General features: G+C 46.2%; 2 protein-coding genes across 2 annotated transcripts; one reads left to right on the top strand and one right to left on the bottom strand.

Moving 5' to 3' along the window:
• Positions 1-12,444: 12,444 nt before the first annotated feature.
• N7539_008569 (uncharacterized protein) lies at positions 12,445-12,888 on the bottom strand (the record flags this gene model as incomplete). The annotated part of the gene is made up of 1 exon (XM_056938164.1): positions 12,445-12,888. One exon carries the CDS (start codon positions 12,886-12,888, stop codon positions 12,445-12,447), a length of 444 nt encoding a protein of 147 aa, XP_056786546.1.
• An 829-nt stretch (positions 12,889-13,717) lies between these two features.
• On the top strand, positions 13,718-18,189 carry N7539_008568 (uncharacterized protein; the record flags this gene model as incomplete). Its single annotated transcript, XM_056938163.1, has 7 exons — positions 13,718-13,881; positions 13,930-14,363; positions 14,431-14,565; positions 14,629-15,166; positions 15,230-16,349; positions 17,610-18,080; positions 18,151-18,189. 7 exons carry the CDS (start codon positions 13,718-13,720, stop codon positions 18,187-18,189), a joined length of 2,901 nt encoding a protein of 966 aa, XP_056786545.1.
• Positions 18,190-19,506: the final 1,317 nt, after the last annotated feature.

Here is a 19,506-nt window from a genome sequence, read left to right as displayed (position 1 = left end):
GCACATTTCCTGCAGATGCTCGTCTTGACTCTTCCAGAGCCTCCTTTATCAAGACCCATGCATTGAAATGATGCCCAAACACTTTCTCAAGACTTGGGTTGAGTTCCGAGTCCATTCAGTAATGGTGTATTTTATTACGATGTGTAAGTTAAATAGTTCGCGACGGTATGTGAGAGTCCTTTAAGTTTTATAGGATTATCGTAAAGTCTACGTAATCATGACATCGGTATGAGCATCAGGAGTTGAGGGACTATTATCATATTCGGTAGTCGACTAATACAAAGGTCGGTGCGGCTCACGATTAAGAAATATGCTTGAAAGTCCATCACGGAAGCCCGCGAGGGCCAGTCTCTAAGTAGATAATCATCCTTCAGTAAAGGCAAACGGGACTGTGCAATATTACTTAAAGCATATTCATAGTCGGTCTGAAAGTTGGAATCTCAGCCTCTGTGTAATATTACGACCATCTCCTATCCCAGAGCTGCAGTGGAGCTCACGAAGGTCTATAACCCGTTAATTGTACCGCTTTTTGGGTTGCCTCTACCGACTCTCTTGAACGCGTGAGCGCGCATTACGTTGCACAAGAACCTATATCGGATGGACGTTGCATCAAACATAAGTAATTGGAAGATAATTTTTGGGTATGACTACGGGCCGACTTACTTGGCAGAAAAAGATGGTAGACAGACTTGCGGCGCCGGAGGAAACGGGTTCAGGACGGAAGAAGCGGTTCCAGAACGGGGGAAATGGGTTCAGGATGAGGAGGATGGATTTAGGATAGTGGAGACAGGTTTAGAACGGAGAAAGCGGGTCCAGAACGGGGGAAATGGGTTCAGGACGAGGAGGATGGATTTAGGATAGTGGAGACAGGTTTAGAACGGAGAAAGCGGGTCCAGAACGGGGGAAATGGGTTCAGGACGAGGAGGATGGATTTAGGATAGTGGAGACAGGTTTAGAACGGAGAAAGCGGGTCCAGAACGGGGGAAATGGGTTCAGGACGAGGACGATGGATTTAGGATAGTGGAGACAGGTTTAGAACGGAGAAAGCGGGTCCAGAACGGGGGAAATGGGTTCAGGACGAGGAGGATGGATTTAGGATAGTGGAGACAGGTTTAGAACGGAGAAAGCGGGTCCAGAACGGGGGAAATGGGTTCAGGATGAGGAAAATGGATTTAGGATAGTGGAAACAGGTTTAGGACGGAGGAAAGGGGCTCAAGATACCACTCTGAAGTGCGTACTTACGGAGGCGCGATGCTAGGCTTTCTTTGTACGGTAAAAGGGCTAACTTCAAGTAATCACACATGTCCACCACGCACGGGCTCCGGCCGCCACATTTCCTGCCGGGTGTTATGGTCATCCTTGATCCCATACCAGGTCTAAGAACGATAAAGCGACGAGTTCTGTCCTGGAAAAGACAAACTCGCGCCATCCACGTGTTTTGAAGCACTATCGCATCAAATATGGACTCAAAAAGAAGGACAAATTACTCCTGACATGCTGATATGCCAACCTGCCGGCTTTAGTGCTTCCTTTTCTTTCTTCCCGGGCTTCCTACCTTCGCTAAAATACACGATGTTATTTGAAATTTATGGCGTGAAACGGCAAATTCCTGAATTCGAAGAAATTTAGACATTGTATTCTGACTCTTTCTTTTCTTGTGGATCTAAGCGCTGTACCACTGGAGTATGCAGGAACGCTAGACCAAATACGGCCAATGATGGCACATTGCGCCGCTGTGGGCTTAATAGGGTCTAGTGCGAGGCTAAACAGCTAAACCCAATTCTGCTGTCGATCGATGTATGAACCCTCGCCACAATAGCAATACAATTCTAAAATATGGATTGATTGACCGCTATCAAAAATGTTTTGATTTTCAACTTGCCTGTGGTATTGATAGTCGGTATTTGAGAACAACATCGACCATTATGTGCTGGCTTATAGGAGGACCCAGACTGTGCCAGCTGGGCTAATTCCCATGCCTCATTCGTCTTTGAATTGGCACCACCAGCCATGGGTAGGCAGACGTAGTTGACTAGAAGGTTATCGTGGCGCTAGTACCCAGTAAATATATTAGTACATGGCTACCTATTTAGTGTGTCTGCAGGTGATAAGGACGCATTACAAGTACCGACTATATACAGTTCCTGTGCATTATCCGATGCAATTATCGAACTGACACTACGCGGGAGCCTCAATACCGTCCGTCATCCGCGTTCCCCTACGGCCTAGTGACCGTGACCTATGCAGACCAATCAAATTGATGTCAGTGACGTCAGTGGCGTAGGGATGGTTTCCGTTTATGCAGTGTTCCCTCTTTGTATCCATCATACCATGGTGTTGGCGACCGGATTTTATCCGTGGTGAGTGCGGTGGAGGAAGTGCTCATCAGCGACATTAGATCTGTCTGGTTTGCCAGCTGTGTATCTTCCTGGAAAAATATCAGATCTTCTGGGGACATCGGTACGGGATGGCCTGGCAGACAACAAACCATTCTAGGATTCAAAGAGTGGTAACCTATCACGAATTCCAGTACATAAGCCCCAAGAGAATGTAGGTCCAACCATGCAAGGTACGTACCTATCGGCCTCCACTGACACAAAAGCGGATAGAGCTTGATTTGTAGGGATTTGCCGATTTCCCTGCATACTTTCTTTGTGCTTGATCGGAAAATAGAACGGTATTCCTCACCATCAGCCGCATTCCAATTTACAACATTGACTTACCTTACCGGCAAAGTCTGGTCAAGACAGCAGTCAGTCGGTGTGTGGACGGCCTCTAATTAGACCTTGTCAGAACTACAAAAGAGACTGCACTGATTATGGAAACGACAGTCGTACCTGACTCGACATCAAAACGTGCTCCAAGATGGTGTCCCAGTCTGGCCTGTCTTTATCAAATCACCGTGGCCTTTCGCCGAGTATGAAAAATTCAGTGGTACACACAAATTAGTTGCAACTATCATCTAGCAAAATCACAGCACCATTCCTCGACCTAAACTACGGAATGGTACCCGCTCAAGTAGCTCGGTCATGAATGAATACGAATATACATACCCCGAGTACATTTCGAAGTCATTCAGATCTCAGAATCAACCCGAGTAAGTAACAGCCGAGGCATTCCTGCGCTAGGAAATAGTGACTCAAAAAAATTACCGTAGAAATTCACGACCACCAGAAGAGGTTCAAAAGGCCATGAATTCTAGATGAAGGCCTGGAAATGTGACGGACGTGATTTCCGGAACAAATCACTTCCCTTGTGTTTACATGGCATGTGATTCTGCCACTCATCACAGTTCATAGTTTAGGTAGAATCTCTCCCCCCTCAGCAATCTCATACCGATACTGCTGCCCCTACCGTTGCCGTATCTCATCAATGCTCAAGATGGTTAGAAAGCGCTCAAATTGAACTCGTTGAAGTGGTTTGGTAAGACCATCGGCGGCTTGCTCGGAGGACGCAACCTTAATGAATTTGCATGCGCCTCTAGCCAACTGGTCGCGAATGTGATGGTAGTTTTTTGTTTTATGTATCGATATGCCGTATTTAGGACTTAGTATCACTGAGTTTGCGCATTTGACGCGTGAGGTTGACGCTGGCCGATATGCTGACGCTGGTGCGTAGGGGCCTTGGGCCCAGGTGTCTTTGCGCCGAATGAGGTGGCTTTGTACCGAAGCTGCGTATGCAGCGTGTTGAAGCGCTTATTTTGCAAGTTGGTGCTTAGGTGAGTAAGACTAAGTGAATAGCTTGCTCAATCGCGCTAAGCAGGGCTCATAACCTGATGAGATACGGCTACGGTAGGGGCAGCAGTATCGAAGTGTGAGAGGGATGAGGAGTGTGAGATTGCTGTGGGGGAGAGATTCTTCCTTAGCTATTGACTGTGGTGAGTGGCAGAATCACATGTCATACAGACCCTCTTGATAATCTGCTCTTCGGTGTCTGCAATAACAACAAAATATTTTTGACTATCGTCGGGTTTGAGTCAATTACCGAAGGATTTCTTTGCAAAGGATTATATTCATCTGGGAGAGGAAGTGAAATCCACCTGACGTATTAAGCTACCCCACCGCCTAGACCATGCGGAACTAAGGTGTGAGGGAGGTAGTCATCGCAAGTAGGGAAGAAAACTACCAAAGTCACTTTGCCTATACAATACGTCTTGGAAGAGCTGCCGATCACTATTGTACCATACGAGCTCTTCCTTATCAGGAGCAACGAATCATATTTCCTATGATATGTTCTAAGAGAGTCTCTTACCCGCCTGAAGGAGACCATGAGAAAGTTTTGCCGTTCCCGCATTTCTGTAGGTTTGCAGAAATACACTACATCGATAAGTCACAAGAGAGGAAAGTTATGATTATCGTGGTGATTCGTAGCACAAAGAGTGGTGATAGTGCTTGAACCAAGAATGCCGATGCGCTTTGCGGCGAACTCGCTTATGAATCACCAGGCATGTTTGTTACGATTGCCATATATGTGGGATTGGCGTTCTGTATATAGAGTTGAATAGATATTTGACAGAAAATGTATGCAGTAGGTACTAGTATTATTACCTTGTCACCTGTAGACACAGTCTACAGGGACCTATGTACTCTATACGCTGGGCACCGATTTCATAAAGTCTTGCTCCATATAACAGTTTGAAAATATAATCGATCGTGTTCGTGACACAAATCGAGAATTTTGTATCACCTTCCCGCGTCCCCCCAACGGTTGCTACCAAGTAAATCACATGATCTCCGTCCCGAAGATCAGAGCCAACCGAAACCGTTTCAATCAATACAGTAGTGTGTTCGCACGCAAGAGCATCTGATCCATCAAAAAATTATGAAGCATCGACTTTGCGGCCAGTAAGAACTGCCATCAGAACATATCGCCCGAGGTCGGTTTTTGTGAAAGCCTGGTTGCTAAATCGCGAAGATACCTTTCGTGGTATCTCAGGCTGAAGGACATCACAAATGGCAGCCTAGTAGTCGCCGATTTCATTTTTGGTGATATCGAAGCTTTCTTCACCGAATTCTTGTATCCACGCGTTCACGAATGCTTTGGGAAGCATTATAGAACCTTCTGATCCTTAGCTGAGAATAACGACATATATAAGAGGTCGCACGATCACGTACCGTCAACGATAGCCTGGCCTCCGAGAATGGGAAGGCCCAACATCATAGCAGATGCAGTTGAAGGGCAGTGAGGTGATCCGATGTAGTATGAAACACGGATATCTGGCAGGAAAGAATGTTTACAAGCGAAGATTGGAAGGGAGGAAAATACCCATTGATAAAGAATACGATATTAGGAATGACCTAATACGTCGATCGACCGGAGGTGACTCCTGCTTCGCCACCGTACTGTCTGCAAATGAGACGCCTGACTTATCATACCTTTTATCAAGTGTCATTGCCGTATCCCGTCTGAGGTTCAAGGGCGATCTCTTGGCAAACTCCTCCGACATAGTGAGATCTCATGTAAAAGACAAATGCGCAACTCAGTGTTCTCAGTATAAGTTCAAAACGATCAGTTCGATACAAATGCCATCATATATATCTTATGGAAAATGATTGCAAGAAAATTGAAGTTCAACTGGGAATGAGGGATCGAGGGAGTAGTATCTTCTTTGTGCATTGCTTCAAAGTAGAGCATTCGTATTAGAAGAACTGCATTCTATGATACTAGACACGTTGGAGGAGTCGACTGTTTACCCGTGATCAGTTATTGGGGTAGTCTAACAATCGAACCACATGTTCGATACGGGAATGTAGTAGAAGAAATAACGGAATCGCCTCTGGAGATAGATGATAACAGGGAAGACGTATTCGCACTGAGAAAGGACCCGAGTTGTTGATACGCGCTTTTCCATGGGCGGTTCCTGCCGAGCTTACTCCTCGTGCTGAGGTCTTTTGAACGGCAGCCCAAGATGCACCTGTTCCAGGCAGTGGCATTGCGAGATCTGACCTCAACTCAAACTACTAAGCTTGCGCATTTCTGCTCTGCTTCGATCTTGATTGGGTCTCTTAACCCGGTGACGGTTGTGATTTTGCTTGATTCGAGACTGAACCCTCATAATTCACAGCTAAGAGTATCTCTTATCAGGGAGCTACTGGAAAACGTAGCACACCCAAGAGAGGGGAGAAAGGGATGGTGAGATTGAATATGGTGAGAGGTGCTATCTAAGCCATTGTGGTGCTGTGTGCGTGGGCGTGCACCACGCTGGTGTGACGCGCCTGACCACCAAGCTATCTCAACATCTCTCAATATTGAAGACCCTTGAATAAAGATCTAATTATTCTAACGACCCCTGAATGTACATACTTAACTGAGTTTGAGCCTAGACTCTTGCCACTGACGTCGAGCCTTTTGTAGAGAGATTTGGGCTATTTGCGAGGATTTTTCTTACCTAATTCCGCCTCAGGGCCCCTGGTCTTTTTAGACGGAGACCAACTCGGTTATACTCTCCCTTGGTACTCACTCAAGCATCTCACTCATATTCTCCGTCGCAAAAATGTTGTCCAACGATCAATTGGCAGAGCTTAGAGGTCGCTCAGCAATTAGTAACCAGAGCGCAGCAAAAGAGACATGCTCGAGCTCTCCTCATCCGGCTCGTCAACCATCTCCCGGGGCGCAACCTCAAATGCGGCATCTTTATGGGCCAGTTGAACCTCCGGTGGACGCCTTCCCGTTTAACTTGCGTGCGATTCTAAATCCGCCGGTAGGAGGCATGACTCCTCTTGAGAAGCCCATTTCCGCCGGGGTAGCATCTCAAGCTAGCATGTCTTTCGCCTTCGCCAGGCCCCCCATCAGACCCAGACAAGGCTCGTCTGCCGCACCTCGGGCATCTTTGTTGCGAGCATCTCAGCCTTTGTCGCCCATGTCACCGCGACATTCCGGAGGTTTTTCTGAAGTACCGCGTTTTGACTGCTCTTCCCCAGTGGAGATAACGGTATTAGCTCCCGTGAAGACAACCGAATCTTCATTTCTTTGCCCAGAGCCCTTCATGAACCTCGATAAGCAGCAGTCCCCCTTACCACCTCTCGTCAGCTCACCAATGTCTTATAATACCATAGTGGGAGTTCCCGTCCTATCACCAGTCCTGCAACCCTTGACTTCATGCTCACTTCATTCATCATCCAATGTCATTCCCGGATACATGAGCAGCAATACTACCCCACTGGGTCATCATCGTTCTCTCAAAACGAGACCATCAACGCCACGGTCAATGGTCAGTCATGTCGGGAGTATTACTTCCCCTCCAGTCGCAAGTGCTCCAATATCTTCTTGTGCTGCGACAAAGTCTGTATCAACATCCTCGGATTACGCAACACCCGAGCTGCTGATACACACAATGTCTGCAACATTGCCACCTCATCATAACTTGGCTGGTAGAGAAACCGGAACACAAGCAATGATTCCATGCCTGTTGGATCTAAAATCGGGCTCTTCTCAGCAATCCAGAAAACGAAAAGCCAATAGCGACGCCGCTAGGAGATTTCGTGAACGCAAGCGAAACCACATGCGGCTGAAGTAGCGATTCGATGCCCAACAGGACAAGATTCAACGTCAAGCAAAAATGAATCAGGGCCGGGATAAATAGGTGATTCGTCTCTTGGCGAGCGGGAGAAATAATTATCGAACGGGAATGGTCTTCTTCAAGCACGGCTTTGAGTGGGTAAATAGTTCGCGAGACTCGTCACAGAGACCATCTTCACCACGACCAATAGACTGGAACATGATATCGGGAACAAACACCCAAATCGAGAACAGCCTCGAGTTCAATATCAGTGAAGACACAAACTGCATGGATGCAACTGTTAGAGTCGGTTCGATCTCGGAGTGAGCGGGTAGCGTCCGACGTCTTGTATCAATTCTCAAACACGCTGGGCCAATTCCTGGTTCGTCTGGCCCTCACGCACGACCACATTCATCGTCTTCACCTATTCCGATCTTCTGACAGTGATGTCTCGCTGTGAATAGTCTCAGTGTCGATGACTGCTGTGGCTTGAATTTGCTGCAGAGCCCTTGGTTAAAAATCCGGACTCACCTCGCACCAGGCTGATCGATGCCCTGTGTAAATTTGATTCCCAGCGGATTTTTGTCGTATCTAATTCTCAGCCAATTTCACTTTTCGCTGCTGGTTTTTTTATGTGGCGAAGGCTTCGGGTAGTCACCTTTTGTTGTCTTGTTAATTGTTATTGTTCTCAGCCCACTGTAAATTGCGAAATTGCGCTATAGAGCATATTCTGGCGTTGTTGTTAATATCAGCATTCAAATCAATACCAGACCGCTTGCAAATCACAGTGCCCGTGGTTTACAGATTTGCTCCTTGTCCGCCGTGGAACACGCAGAGCTTCTCGAAATGTTTTCTTGGAGCTGTCGGTTTTTCGTATCCCTGGATGGTGTACTTGGGTGTGAGCGTCGATGCGATACCATGGATGACACAAAGCAAAATGCTTTGATCCATTCCTTACGAGATTTTATCCCCAACGTTTTGAGCTCCTCCTCGGACGTATCGGTGCTTGACAGAGACTTGTTTGAGCCTTTGATATAAGGGTCTCTTCATTTAGCGAACATATCTATCGTACATATTTTTGTGCATTTCTTTTTTGCAGTGACTGAATTTTGCTCATTTATCAAGCCAGCACTTCTTTTATCATCCTTCTCATTGTTCAAAACCCAAATTCTTCAATCCGGTTCAATCCAATAGAAGAGCCTAATAACCCTTGGATCAGGTTGCTGGTGTGAGTCGACCTCAAGCTGGAGCTATCATCAGTTGGAATAATTGGTGGTATGCGAACGGGCGATCCTTAATGGTGGTCTCGGATATGGGGTCATTTTTGATAGGCACTCGCAGATGCTCGTGGAGAAAAGGGTGGTGGTGGCTATGGCAAATGGCCGAGATGGGAGTCGGCCGATCTAATCATACATCACCCTTATAGAGTATGATATATAGAAGTTGAGGCGAGCGGTGCGAATATCGGATCAAAGTACATTGGGAAGGTGTGGTCGGACGCTGGGGCTGTGTTTCCTGTTTGACGATGAGGGCCGACCGCTGGCTACGGAGGCCTACATCGGAGGGAGTCGAAGGCGTCGACTTGTAAAGGTAGAATTTGTAGGTGAAGAAAATAATTGGTCTTCCCTCCAGCAAGGTTGTCGTCGAACGGAGGGAGTCTCGCGGCCAGGTCAAAGGAACTGCCGATGCGGACTAACGTAATCCACAAGCCAGTCGTACACACAAGCGAGCCGTACACCCCAAAACACTATAGTATACGCGATATTTCAGACCCTTAGATACCAACAAATGGAAGTTGGGTTTATTTGATTTCCGTTATGATAAGTTTTCTCAGCCTGAGAAATAGAATAGCTCCTCTACAATATATAAGAAATGTTTATTTTCTTGTATTATGAAAATACGCTGACAGTGTCCGATGCAGATATATATACTAATATTAGGTGATCCGAAAATACTTCAAGACGTAGTAAATATATATAAATGGTATATATTAAGTATTACGATATCTTTGGATCCGGTTTTACCCCTTAAGTGTTGAAATATCAAGTTGTGAAATATCGCGTTTACTATGGCGTATAGGTGTACGGCTCGCTTGTGTGTACGACTCGCTTGTGAACTACGTTATCGTTCAAATTGAGTAAGCGAGGCTCTTGGTGGTGGGGCGTACTATTTGGATGGTGTGCTTTACCCTATCCGTCTCATTCTCGCCACCATGAGATCTACCAGACAAATTGGCCGAATGGCCTGATGCCATCGCGGCATGAGTTTGATGAGATACGGCTACGGTAGGGGCAGCAGTATCGATGTATGAGAGGAATGAGGAGTGAGATTGCTGTGGGGAGAGATTCTACCTAAGCTATGGACTGTGTTGAGTGGCAGAATCACATGCCATATGTAGACAGAGTTTACACTCGATCACACAGATGAGCAGATTTGATGACAGTGATGCGGAACCTAAAGATAGCGATTGATATTCCGCGGACGTTTTGATATCGAGGTGAGTACGACTGTAATTTCCATATCCTGCAAGTTTTTTCCATGGGCTTGGTCAGGCCTGAGCAGAGGCTGTTCAGACACTGAATGATCGCTGTCTTGACCAGAGTTCGACGATTAGGTGAGAAGTCGAAAATTGAAATTGAAATGAGGCTGATGGCAAAGGGTATTGTTCTGTTTTCCGAGTGAGCACAAGGAAATCATGCAGGAAAATTCCCACGGACCAAGCTCGATCCGCTTTTCTGGGTGTAGAGGCGGACACGTACACACTTTGCAGTCTTGGGCCTGCTTTCCCTTTGGGGCTTATTTACTAATATTTGTGACTGATCACCACTCTTTGGACCCTAGAATGGTTTTTTGTCAGCCAGACCATCTTGTACCGGTGTTTCCAGCAGACCTGAGTTTTTTTCCAGGGGCAGACAAAGCTGACAGACCAGACAGATCCAATGCCGCTGATTAGCACTCCCTCCACTGCACCAACCACAGATAGAAACCAGCCGTGATACCTGTGGTAAGATGGGTACGCAGAGAGAGGACTGCATGTTAGGCAAATAGTCTTACGCCATTGGCATCAATTCGATGAGTTCCTAGCATAGGTAACCGTGTTTTGTAAAGTACTAGGCGCACAATTGCTATACCGGTGGGTTCGGCCTTGAGGATAATATATACAAATGACACTCGAATCAGTTTTAGGCATGAAAATTAGCCCAGCGGGTACGGTCTATGTCCTCCTACAAGCCAGTACAAGGTTTTCAATATCGTTCTGATATAGGTTATTATTTCCACGGGTACTTTGAAAATCATAAAACATTCTTGACGGTGGTCAGTCAATCCATTGTTGGGGCTTGTGTTGTTGATATGGTGGAGATTCAGACAAGGATCGACTAGAGGCTTGGGTTCAGCCTCGCACTAAGCCCCATTAAGCTCTCTTCGGCGCAAATTGCCATTCTTGCCTGTATTTTACTCCAGTAGTCCAGCGCTGGGATCCGACGGGAAAGGAAAGCCAAACTGCAATCCTCGAACACTCTTTGAAACCCGGAATTTCTCGTTCCGCGCCAGAAAGCTCGAATGGAAATGTGCGTTCTAGCGAATATAAGAAGCTCGGGGAGAAAAAAAGGAAGGAGTAACGCTAGCGTATTAGTAAATCAGTATATTATGAGTGGGTTTGTCCTTCCTTCATGGTCCATGTTTGTTGTGATAATCTTTCCAAGCACGTCGATAGCGCGAGTGTGTCTTTCCATGGAAAAACTCGTTGCTTGACCGTCAATAGAGCTGGCATGGGATCAAGACTGACCATAATACCAGGCAGATACGGTGGCGGCTGGTGCCCGTGTGTGGTGAACTTCGTGGGATTTCCCGGGCGAACTTAGCCCTTTTGCTGTACAAGGAAAGCCTAGCATCGCGCCTCCCTATAAATAAACCTCAGAGGAACATCTGTCTAGAATGGCTGTTGCCTACTTGACGTTAGGGATCCCCTGGGCCAGTAGAATCCTTCCCTCCCTTCATTTACCGAATTCTCCTAAGGATCAAGGAAAAAAAGCGGAACACCTCTTGATTTGTTTGTTTCTAAGATTAGAGTTCGAAATAGTTCCCATCCTCCGTTGTCTATCTTCGAGACAAACTCGAGAGGACACTCAACGATTTACCTGGGCAGATCTTCGAAAGGCTGCCTAAACAATTGAAAGGCAAAATATCCCATTCATGCGAAATGTCCTGTCTGGGTCCAGTTGGTTCAAACGCAAATTAAATATGCCATGATGACCTTCTTGTACGTTCGGATTTTCAAACAGTGGAACGTTACAATCGCTACGGGGTCAATGAGCTTATTGATCGAAGGAACTACTATGCAAATACCTTTGGGTTCATGTTCATGACCGGAACATACAGTATATTGTCAATACTTATCGCGTCTTTGCTAGGGATCCCCTTCAGACGATTCTCAGTTCAATCATTCAGTACTCAAGAGAATATCTACTAAGATCAGGGGCGAAAGCTTTATTTCCGGACTCTTCTATGGTACACGATGACCTGGAGTAGCATTTCGTCCCTCTTAGAGTATCTCCAAAACATGACGAGACTCGTGACTACTGGCTAGTTCTGGACAGAAAGGCCTTCACATAACAGCAATAGCTCTTTAACAAACAACGAAAGAAATGTGAACGGCTGTGATTGATCAATTCCCCGACTTGCTGACAATAGCTCACCAGTCTATCTCTTATTGTCAAGTCAGGGTGCTGGGTCAAATTGCCGTTTGGATACCAGTGCGTCCTTCAACTAGTCGAAGTTCGTGATCCTTCCACTCCCAGTTACCGCCATCATCCAGCATGCTTAATGGGATGATACGCGGATATTTGCTGTCGTGGCAGTGTCCAACAAAGATAATTGTTTTGTCTATGATCAATCCAGCTTGTTTCTTCGTTCACAAAAGTAATCCACCATCGTGGAAGGCTTTGTCAAAATTCACTGCTTTGATCATTTGCGGTATTCTCACACCTCCTCGTATCAAGGCGAGTGCGTTCAAGTCGTTCCCCACGAGGCCAACCTCTGTTCACCTGATGAGGTCGTGATTGTACTGGACTGGAATTTCCTTCCCGTTCCCCAAGCATGAGCGGGCGGATCTTTCCTAGAACATCATTTTCCTCTTCCGCTGAGAACATCAGACGACGTAACGTGCTCGGGGAAGGAATGTTTTCAGAGTCCATGTTCTCCAAATCTGAGAGTGATTGAGTGAGAATGGATTGAGCGAATGGGGGTAATGGTTGATCTTTGCGCTCAAAGAGAGGTGTATGAGCTCCAGGCGTGGGAATTGTCTGTTCGTCATCGGTTTGCCAATCATCAATTGCAGAGTTCATGGTGTTGCGTGATTCGACCTGCACGGCTTTGGTAATGGAATTCATGATGCTTCAGCAAGCGAAAAAACTGGCACAGGCCGTGAAAGCACTTGTAGTGCTTCAATGCAAAAGAAACCTCCCTTTCACGGTGTCTTATATCTCGTATTTCGAATCATTCCAAAGTCATTGGGTGACGACTATGGCCTCATTCTTTGCTTTTTGTGTACACAGTCCACTTTATTCGGAGCGTCCTTGCTGGGACACGTTTTCTGAGACTGTAACTTACAATGAGTGAGATCAACGATTAGGCAATTTGCAGGTTCATGGTAACATGGATTGTAGTATTTGATGACATAGCACGCATGCGTACAATGATTCTTTCTAGGAGACTGATCTCGTAGAACCAGTCTTGTTGACAAAAAGGGAAGTGTTTCCCCAACATTGCCGAGGTTATTCCCAATTTGGATACTAATGCTGGTTGTACCGGGATGGTCGACAAAAGTCAAATACGGCAGATTTGTTAACTCTCGCACTATTCCTCTCTAACTCGCAAGTACCGTCATCTAGGCAGCCCCACAGTGATCGGCCAAGAACGCTAATCCGAAATTATACCGAATTAGACCAGTATTGTGATGCAAGACAAAAGTACTGAGTACCTCAAAACCCATTCACCCCATTCTGAGCCCGTTTCCTCCGTCCTAGACCCATTCCCCCTATACTAAACCTATTCCCCCCATCCTGAACCCGTTTCCACTATCCTGAAATCATTTTACCTTCCCGCACCCATTTCCCCTACCCTAAACGCAATTCCCCTATGCTGAGCTCGTTTTCTCCGTCCTAGACCCATTCCCCCTATCCTATTTCCATTCACCCGTCCTAAACCCGTCTGGTTGCAATGGTTGTGTTGAGCTCCACGGAGATACTGATCAGCATAAATAACGAGCTATTCTCATGGACGCTAGGGTACGAAAACCTGTCATGGGATCAGTTGGTCAGTGTCGAGAACGAGCTGCGGTTCGCCCTGGAATCTGTGAAAAGAGCGCGTTCTAAGCAGGAAGGGTAAGTCAGCATTATTTTCTGAAGTGGCGCTGCTGATAATCTCAACAGGAGTCCAGTCAATAAGGGAATGAACAAGAGGAAAAAGAAGCCCATACAACAATCCCTTAACAGCACAGCAGACGCAATCAGAAGAAGCGGTTCAATTTTGGCGAACTGGTTGAATTCAGGGAAGCATCCGTGGCTGCAATCGCAATTGCAAAGCACACTCTCAAAGTTTCCCAAAGCAATCGTCGAAGATGGCGTCAAGCTGAAACCAATGTCTGGCCGCGAGTGGAATCACAGTAGAAAAGAGACAATGCTTTGGCTTGTCTACAAGCATGCCAGCCTGGCACATGCACTGCTCGTTCTTTGCGCGTTGCCCACAAAGGACCTTGATCTTTACACGTTAGAGGAAACCACCTCTATTGTTGAATACGTGATCCAGAACCGGGATATGCTTTCCTGTGAAGCCCTTGAAAGAGAGGCTGGAAAGCTCATCCAGAGTGAGAACATTTGCTCCACCGCTACGAGTGTATTGGCGTATCGTGGCTAACCATCACCACTGCCCAGTGTCAGGAAATACTGGGAACCGAGATGATCTCCACGAACACGTCGCTGGTAGATCCTCTAGCTCTCATGGAACCGGTCCTGCCGACAAAAGTTCAGTAGACCGAGTTGACGAAGAAAACGAACATCAAGAGATTGGTCAGGCTCAACACCCCAGCAAGCTCCATTTTTACTGATTCTAATACCGCTGACGACCCTCAGGAACTCAACAAGTCGTACGGAAACGGAAAAGGGGAATTTCTTTCCCAGAATCAGGGGATGGGTCCGACAGTAGCTCTTACGAGGAGGTCATGAAAACATCGCTCGACTCTCCCTTCGGACCGACTCCGATCCCATTCGCTTTACCAGGGCTATCCTCAGATTCTGTTGAGTTACTTTCTCTTATTGTCTCACTTGGTGGCCATGAGATTCCCGAATTGCTTTTCCTGCGATTCCGAGCAGAACAGAAACGGTGGACAAGCCATGGAGAAATCGGCATCTTCAGCCCTTCTGCCGCTGGTTTTGATCCCGTCCTTCAAAGGATTCTTTCACCTTCTCGCTTTACCGCATTGATCAACGAATTGTCTTCCTGTGTCAGACAGGATAAATCTCGGGGTACCGCAAACGATGTGTACTACACCGTCATATCTTGTTTGAAGGGGCAATTTCCAAATCACATAGATAATGACCACAGACGTAAAATCCTCGCTATCAAGCTCATCTGTTTTGTTTTCCCACGCGAAAGATTATGGGAACCACGGTAAGTGCTCGATTCTAATCTTGCTTTTGCGGCCTTAATGGGTTACTTATTGCGTCAAACTAGATTTCTGTCTGATGTTAAGACTCTAATACCCTGCCTTAAGTATACACTGGCTCAGGTCAGGGACCTAGAACTACCCGTGGACATTAAAGAGGAGGCCCTTCAGTGCATACTTGTGAAAGCGGGGCTTGAGGCGGGTTGCTGTCAAGAAGAACTTGCGATGGCTCAACGATTACTTGAAGATGACAATCGACTACCGCAATATCTGGGAGCCGCAATAGCTCACCGACGAAGTGCATTAGCACGCCTGAATGGAGACTATACCGCTTCATGCACTTTCATCGACAATCATTTGTCGAATTCGACATGGACTCACCACGTCGACAGAAGACTCCACGCATGGCACCTTCATTTATTCGCCTCTCGACTGAAAGTCTTCAATCTGATGGAGAAATTTGACGATGCTTACAGAATGATAGTAAGCTGGAGAATGCCAGAGGCCACATCTCTGATGGAACTCCGAGTGCACATTGACCTTTCACTTGTGGTTTCTGACATTCAGAAGTCCTTGGGGCAACTGGAGCTATCAAAATCTTATCTTGAGGACTGCTACCGCCATCCTGGCCTGCTTTGCAATGATCCAAAACAATATCAAATCATCTGCGCACTTGTGGATGTCCGTTGTGCGTTGGGGGAGATCGACGAAGCAGAAAGTCTGGTCAAAGCAGAAACTGAGAAACTGCGCTCGACAGATGGATTATCCAAGGCCCGGAGACGTCTTTTGGTATCATCACTGGATGTGAATATTGCAAGGATTTCGCAACCAAGCCTCGCGGAAGCTCGGTCGAAAATCTCCGACTTGACCAGATTCTTCAATGAATCCCCGAGCTTAGATATCAGCGATCAGCTGCTCCATGTCCGCACACTTACCGCGTCAGCCCGTATTTATCATATGCAGTCATCATTCGAGCAAGCCATTGCTGAATGGGAGAAGGTGAAAACTTTGGCCCAACAATATTCTGCCTTTCGCGAAAAAGGGTTCACTTTTGCTTTCAGCGAGCTTTCCATCGGTTATGCCCAGCTTCAGATTGCCCTTCGGTCAATCGGGCACGCGGACTCCATTTTCAAAGGGGAGAAAGATAATTACTGGATACCAACAATCGCAACAAACTGGCTTCCGGAAGTGAGGTCGGACATAACAGCTTGTATTCAGTCCAGGTAGGGATGTTTTAGGGAGCCGGTGAGATAGAATTGGTATCATAATCGCAAATCCAGAATGTTTTCTTTAATAATTTTTCTAGGAATCTTCAATTCTAGTCAAAATATCATTGGAACAATGCCTCTCTTCCTAAATTGTGGGAGGCGCGCAGAATATTGCTAAGCTGAATCTTTCTGTACCGGAACCTTTCTGCGGTGTAGGTGCGCGGACTCGATGCACGCAAGCGCGAGCCGTAGCCTTCCCAAAGAAACATTACACCCGGGTTCCTATAAAATCACAACTTCACCAGGAACTGCGGGAACAGGGATGGAAGATTCTTCTATCCTATTCCCTTGCTATCCGACTCGTCTGTAGATTGGAGATGAGCGATTTCTAAGCCGTCACATTCCGCATCATCCAAGCCAATATCCTCAATGTGCCACCATCCATATGCGGAGGACTATAATCGCCCTCGCTAGACGTCACGTCTTGGCAAATTGAATAATGCAGCTCTATCGACTCATATTCGAGGTGTTCTGTGCCTGTCAAAGTGACATGCGGGCTGAGAATTTGATTCGACAAAGTGTCGAAGAGGGGCCTCCGCAAAAGCGTCGATTCTTGCGTCGAAGCCCAGCTTAGCTAGCCGCAATCAGGCACGTACACACAAATTAGTTGCAACTATCATCTAGCAAAATCACAGCACCATTCCTCGACCTAAACTACGGAATGGTACCCGTTCAAGTAGCTCGGTCATGAATGACTACGAATATACATACCCCGAATACATTTCGAAGTCATTCAGATCTCAGAATCAACCCGAGTAAGTAATTGCCTAGGCATTCCTGCGTTAGGAAGTAGTGACTCGAAAAAAACACCGTAGAAAATCACGACCACCAGAAGAGGTTCAAGAGGCCATAAATGCCGCTAGCGATTGTGAGCGACCGCGGTCCCTAATCCGTGAACTCCTTCTAGAGAATAGTATGCGAAAGGCTATCGATTTAACGCCGACTATCCACCGCTTTCCACCCACAGACCGACGGTGCAACAGAGCGTGCTAACCAGGAGATCGAACGGATTCTACGTGCATTCACCATATACGCATAGGATGACTGGAAAGAGCTGCTACTAATAGTAGCAGTGGTAATTAATAATCGAGATGCTGCTTCAACGGGAATCTCGCTATTCTTCTTCACTTATGGCTACCATATCGACCCGATTGGTATCGAAGAAGCAAACCAGCTATAGGATGCCTTGACCCTACCGGAAAAAGCAGGCGAAACCTTGGTGAATCGCCTACGAGAAGCCACCGATTGGGCCCAGGCCGCGATTGCTTCCGCACAGGACTACCAAGAAGAGCAGGCAAACCGACGACGACAGGCTGCCCCTGTCTACAAGAAGGATGACTGGGTCTGGCTGAACCTTCGAAACGTACGCACGCAGCGACCGTCAAAGAAGTTAGATTGGCTACATGCTCGGTACCGAGTATTAGACGTTCTATCACCGTTCACCGTCCGACTCGATGTTCCCACCGGCATACATCCAGTGTTTCACATCGAACTAGTCCGCCCGGCAGCGACAGACCCCTTCCCATCCCAGATAATAGACGACACGCAGCCGCTACCACCACTGATCGACGGAGAGGAAGAATACGAAGTCGAACGGATCCTCGCCGTACGACGTAGGAAGATTGGGCGAGGATATCGCGACGAAGCGCTAGTAAAATGGACAGGATGGGTAGAACCGACGTGGCAAAGATTGGACTTAGTCCAGAACTGTGCTGCGCTAGACGCCTTTGAAGAACAGCACGGTCCCGTTTCGGACGTGATTCACCATCAAATCGATGCTGGAAACCACGTCATTGTCCCCCTTGCAGGAACAAGGTTAGGAGGGGGTATTGTCACGGGCCAGTGCCCGATATTGGTCACGTGTGCCACGAGACCTTGGCATGTTGACATTAGGAACACGAGAGAAGAACTTCTCTTCTTTCAGCTTTTTGTACACAGTTTGTGGCCTAGTCAGATTGAATTTAAGTCTTGCTTCAGCCCCTCACAAGTATTTAGATCTAAAAGGGCTCTAGTATTATTATACCCTATCCTCCTTATATTTAAGGAAAAGGCTATTCCCTACTATTTAGTAAGGATAAATATATTAAGACTACGCCTAGTTAGAAGCTTTATACTAATAGTTAGGGTCCTATCTCTATCGTAGGCGTTAGTAGTCATAGATTCTTCGCTACTATTACTAATAATACGTCTCGCTTTTATTAGGTATTCCTTTTAAAAGTAAAAAGTAAGGTTTTCTAAGAAGATTCGCCTAGTAGTTAATTACCTAGCTACTTAATTTAACTATACTATTAAGTAGATTTCCGGTAATAATACGAAGGAATACCTAGATATTTAAGCTTTCTGCGAGGAATTAGATATTATTTAGGATCTTATTCTACCTTATACGATAGACTTAAAACTACGATAGAACTCGATTAAGCTATAATTGTAACGGGCCAGAGCCCGGTGGTTAACCATATGCCATGGCTTTCCGGATACCGCCTTAGCAGAAGGGGGTCCGAGCGAGGTTCTAGTGGGTCCTACCCGAGGACGCTCTTAAGGACTGCGACCGACTCCTACCCCTTCTTCCTTCTTTCCTTAAGATTGTTGCAAACAGCATGTTGGCCTAGTACAATTGAATCAATTCTGCTACAGCCCTTCACAATAATAGGACTCGATAATCTCGAGGTAGAACTTAACTAATCTGAAACTAAACCAGAACTTAATTAAACTCGACTAGAACTAAGTTAAACAAAAGCCGAAAATCTGCCGCTTCGACGTTTAATACGCGTACGTACTAAAATACGCGCGGCTATTAAATCTAAAGAATATCTTACGTCTCGAAAGTATTCCTACGCTATATATATTAATAATATTAAATACGTAATATATTCGGCTCTTAGTATAGCCGCTAATTTATAACTACTTCCGTATCTTCTACCGTAAAAGTTAGCTTAGATACTATATAAGCCGGATAGCTAATAGGATATAAAGTACAAATATACTAAAGAGAAGTAGGTAAAGTAGATTAAAGTAGTATATAAGGAGATATAAAAATAGCTAAAAAATAGTACTTAGTGTATAGTTAATTATCCTTC

The sequence above is a fragment of the Penicillium diatomitis genome, assembly GCF_028827545.1.
Source record: "Penicillium diatomitis strain IBT 30728 chromosome Unknown utg000013l_segment0_segment0, whole genome shotgun sequence".
Taxonomy (NCBI): Eukaryota; Fungi; Ascomycota; class Eurotiomycetes; order Eurotiales; family Aspergillaceae; genus Penicillium; species Penicillium diatomitis.
This window is presented reverse-complemented; position numbering and strand designations above follow the sequence as displayed.